Source organism: Arachis hypogaea, chromosome 1 (genome assembly GCF_003086295.3).
Source record: "Arachis hypogaea cultivar Tifrunner chromosome 1, arahy.Tifrunner.gnm2.J5K5, whole genome shotgun sequence".
In the NCBI taxonomy this organism is placed as follows: Eukaryota; Viridiplantae; Streptophyta; class Magnoliopsida; order Fabales; family Fabaceae; genus Arachis; species Arachis hypogaea.
The window spans coordinates 78,845,619-78,849,976 of record NC_092036.1 but is presented as its reverse complement, the minus strand read 5'-3'; the positions used below and the strand labels follow the sequence as shown (position 1 = coordinate 78,849,976).

At 32.4% G+C, this 4,358-nt stretch overlaps 1 protein-coding gene across 1 annotated transcript; it reads left to right on the top strand.

Annotated features, from left to right (window-relative positions):
- The first annotated feature begins 1,863 nt into the window (after positions 1-1,863).
- Positions 1,864-4,111, top strand: LOC112695266 (small ribosomal subunit protein eS10z). Its single transcript, XM_025747537.3, has 5 exons — positions 1,864-2,363; positions 2,460-2,508; positions 2,577-2,856; positions 2,936-3,068; positions 3,849-4,111. The coding sequence occupies exons 1-5, from the start codon at positions 2,361-2,363 to the stop codon at positions 3,927-3,929; spliced, it is 546 nt and encodes a 181-aa protein (XP_025603322.1). The 5' UTR covers positions 1,864-2,360; the 3' UTR covers positions 3,930-4,111.
- The last annotated feature ends 247 nt before the right edge of the window (positions 4,112-4,358 follow it).

The window sequence follows — 4,358 nt, the reverse complement described above, 5'->3', positions numbered from 1 at the left end:
TCGATTGAGTTACAATTCAATCGATTGTTTTGATAAACCAATCGATTGAATTTCAAGGAAACACGATTTAGAAGCCATGGACGAACGTCACGAGATCAAATTTAATATTTTAATCGATTGAAATGGCCAAAAGCTTTATTAGAATCAATGGAGGATATAATTGGTTGTTGTTTTTGTATTTGATTGTTAATAAATATAATAGATAATTGATAAAATAATAATTTATAAAATAAAAAACAGTTTTTATAATTAAATAAATATATGGGGTTAATTTACAATTAAAATTAGTTCAAGGACTATGTAGCAATTGTTAAAAAAACTCAAAAAACATGTTTTTTAATGGGACCATTAAGTGATCCAAAAGTTCTGGGACCACCGAATTCTGAGCCTTGTTTGGGCGCCATTCTCGAAAAACATATTTTTTTAAATGATATTTTTTTAGAAGATCTTTTACAAAAGTAGAAGTGATTTTATGTTTGGATATTTCATGTAAAAAGATCTTTTTATCTATCAATTATGTTTGGATAAAATAAGATAAAAGTACTTTTTTGTTCATTTATCATGTGAAACACATTTTTTCAAGGAAAAAAGATCTTTTAAAAAAAGATGTAAATTGTAACTTCTTATAAAAGATGTTTTTTTTTTAAATTTTTCTAGTGCTTTTATTTTTACAATTAGAAATTTGCCAAACACGTTAAAAAATAAAAAGATCTTTTTTCATTGAAAAAAGATATTTTTTATCGATTTTTAATGAAGTCCAAACAAGCAATAAAAATATATTTTGTATGAGATACGTAAATATTGGGCTGGTTTGGGTGAGTTTCTAAGAAATTTTTTTTTTTTGAGTTATCTTTTTTTAAAAGATCTTATGGAGAAGTAAAAGTAATTTTATGTTTGGATATTTCATAAAAAGATCTTTTTATCTATCAATTATGTGCTTGTTTGAGTGTCATTATTTGGATAAAAAAAGATATTTTTCAATGAAAAAAGATCTTTTTTTATTTTTTAACGTGTTTGGCAAATTTCTGGTAGTAAAAGTAAAAGTACTAGAAAAATAAAAAAAATCTTTTTTGAGAAGCTGTAATTTACATATCTTTTAAAAGATATTTTTTCCTTTAAAAAATGATATTTTTCATGTAATAAATAAACAAAAAAGTACTTTTATATTGTTCTACCCAAACATAATTGATAAATAAAAAGATCTTTTTGTATGAAATATCCAAATATAAAATTACTTTTACTTTTCTATAAGATCTTTTAAAAAAACATAATTTGAAAAAAATCTTTTCTTAAAAGCTCATACAAACAAGCCATATGTTTGAGTATAACAATATAAAAGTACTTTTTTGTTTATTTATTATATCAAAAACATTTTTTAAGAAAAAAGATGTTTTAAAAAAAGATGTAAATTTTAGCTTTTCAAAAAAGATATTTTTTATTTTTCTAGTATTTTTACTTTTATTATTAGAAATTTACCAAACACGCTAAAAAATAAAAAAATCTTTTTTATTGATAAAAGATCTTTTTTTATAAAAATAATGGCCACAAACAAACACATAAAATTACTTTTACTTTTTCATAAGATCTTTTAAGATAAGATAACTCAAAAAAGATCTTTTTTTTTTTAAAATTCGTCCAAACAAATTCAAAATATTTTTTACATAATAAATAAATAAAAAGTACTTTTATATAATTATACTTAAATATAATTAATAAATAAAAAAATTTTTTTACTTAAAATATTCAAACATAAAATTACTTTTATTTTTCTTTAACATCTTTTGAATTCAAAATATAATTTAAAAAAAAAAATCTTTTTCAAAGATAAAGATTAATTCATTTCAAATGTTATATAATGCAAGTGCTTCAAAATTAAATACAGTTATATATTTGACAAACCCTAAATCTGCAATTGCTCAAACCTCAGACGGCCTCCACCTCACCTCCTGTCTCACACACTCTGCCAGTCTGCCTCACCTTCTCCAGCAGCCGCCTCACTGCCGCCACCTCCGTCAGTCACTTTCCCAGACTCGCCGGCGTGCTCAGGGCTCCTCTTCCTCCTGTTTTCCATTCCTTCGGCCTTCAGCGTTTCGCCACTTCGAGTTCCCCTGTCGGCGCATTGTCACCGCACCAGAAGCCTTGTCGCCCCAAATCATCATCGGCTTGTCTCCATTCTCGTTGGCGCCATTCTGCTACCCTGCTTGGCCTCCATCTCGCGCCCCCTCGACCTGAGAAGTTTTTTTTTCTCTTTTTTATAAAAACTCACCCGAGAGTGGCATTAGGGTTTAGGGTTACAACTGCGGGAAGGAGCAAAGTGATAAATAACCCGTGTAACTCGTTACCGCTTCTACACTGCAACCATGGTATGCTACCTCAACATCTTCCTTCTTCTATTTCCACCGATCCATATTCCTTTTGCATTATTGATTAAATTATTGTGTTGTTTTTGAATTCTTCAGATCATTCCGGAGAAGAACCGCAAGGAGATCTGCAAGTACCTATTCCAAGGTTCGGTCATCTTGTTTGATATATTAATTCTAGTCTGTTGTGTTCTGAATGCATGAATGCATTTGCAGAGGGAGTATGCTACGCGAAGAAGGACTTCAATCTTGCGAAACACCCTGAGATCGATGTGCCGAATCTGCAGGTGATTAAGCTGATGCAGAGCTTCAAGTCGAAGGAGTACGTTAGGGAGACGTTCGCCTGGATGCACTATTATTGGTTCCTCACCAACGACGGCATCGAGCATCTCAGGACTTACCTCAACCTTCCTTCTGAGATCGTCCCCGCCACTCTCAAGAAGCAGGCCAAGCCATCTGGCAGGCCTTTTGGCGGCCCACCGGGTGACCGCCCCAGGTAATTCATCATTCTTGCTTTCTTGCTCCTGTTTTCCATCTTGTTTCAATGCCAACATGGGTTTCGGTCAATTGAACAGGGGTCCACCTCGCTTTGAGGGAGAACGCAGATTTGGTGATCGTGATGGATACCGTGGAGGTCCCCGTGGACCTGGTGGTGATTTTGGAGGAGACAAGGGTGGTGCTCCTGCTGACTACAGACCTTCTTTTGGGGTATTTCACATTGCATCCTTGTTTCTTTTCAAATCGGCATTGTTTTTCTTTATTACCTTTTTGGATTTTGCAATGTCAACTTTTAATCTTTTTGTGTATTTAGTAACCAATACTATCTGACTTTAGCAGCGGTGTTTCTATGTATGATCTGTTTTTGATTGCGGAATTGCCATTACTCAAACTGCTTCTTTTTAGTTTGTTTCTGTTACTGTGTTCTTGTTAGTCTAAGATGTTTTGTGTGTGACGAGCAAATTATTTATACTTCCGTGCTTACTTAAAGTTTCAACTGTTGCACAGTATTCATTTGTTCATATAACTGAGGTGAATGTGCACCATGTCTATATCCTTTTAGCTGTTTTGATGGTTGATGATTATATATTTTGTCTATTCTATTGAATGCTATTTACTTGTGGAGAGCATTGTTGTACAGCATCTGCTAAGTCCATCATATGTTGGTCTAAGTTGCTAAAAATTTTACAGACCCCCACTTCTCTGTAATTCAAGCCATGGAAATTTTCACTTCCTTGTAACCCTCTTCCAGTCAATATTTGTTATCCTTTTAATTGGCAATTTTATGGAATGATCTGATACAATTTGAATGTTGTCATAATATGCTAGTACCATTTAGTTTAAAGCATTATTGTTTGGTATCCGCAACAATCATGGTTTATGGCGGCTGTTGGGTGTAGTAGTATTTCTTAGATTTTATGCTTGTGGAAATGTCTTTTATATTTTTGAGTGTTTTGCTGAATAAGTTCGTCTGCTTTCTCCATCATTTAGGGTGCTGGTGGAAGGCCTGGCTTTGGTCGTGGTGCTGGTGGTTTTGGAGGTGGTGCTCCAACAAGCTCAAATGCTTCTTAAATGCTTTCGATAGTTGTCCGTTTTTGCTAGTAGATGGCTGTCTGTTGAGTCAATAGTAGTTTTCTACCCAGAAATCAGATGCTTGATCTGTTATTTTACATACATTTCGTTATTTATGCACTTAAGATTTTGAAAATGAGTCTTTTTGATAATTAGAATGATTAACTTAATTTCATGCCCCATTATCGGACTATTCTTTGGATACTATAATTGAATTTCCAGATGCAATGGCATGGTGAGAAGAATTAAGAAGGGAACTAAAAGTGATTGGAAATATTATTTGGTGGATTAGTGGAATTTTTGAGAAAGGCAAGAGTTGGGGGAAGTTAACATATAGTACGTGTTTTAATTTTATAACCCAAACAATTTTCTATGGAAAGAGCAGAACTATGAGTGAAATATTAAACGAGTTTAAAATTTCAAGAAGTT

Bases quoted from the DNA above. Each gene is read 5' to 3' on its own strand.
- LOC112695266 (XM_025747537.3), top strand. The intron at 2,509-2,576 runs GTTCGGTCATCT...ATGCATTTGCAG, and splicing joins CTGCAAGTACCTATTCCAAG to AGGGAGTATGCTACGCGAAG. The intron at 3,069-3,848 runs GTATTTCACATT...TCCATCATTTAG, and splicing joins ACTACAGACCTTCTTTTGGG to GGTGCTGGTGGAAGGCCTGG.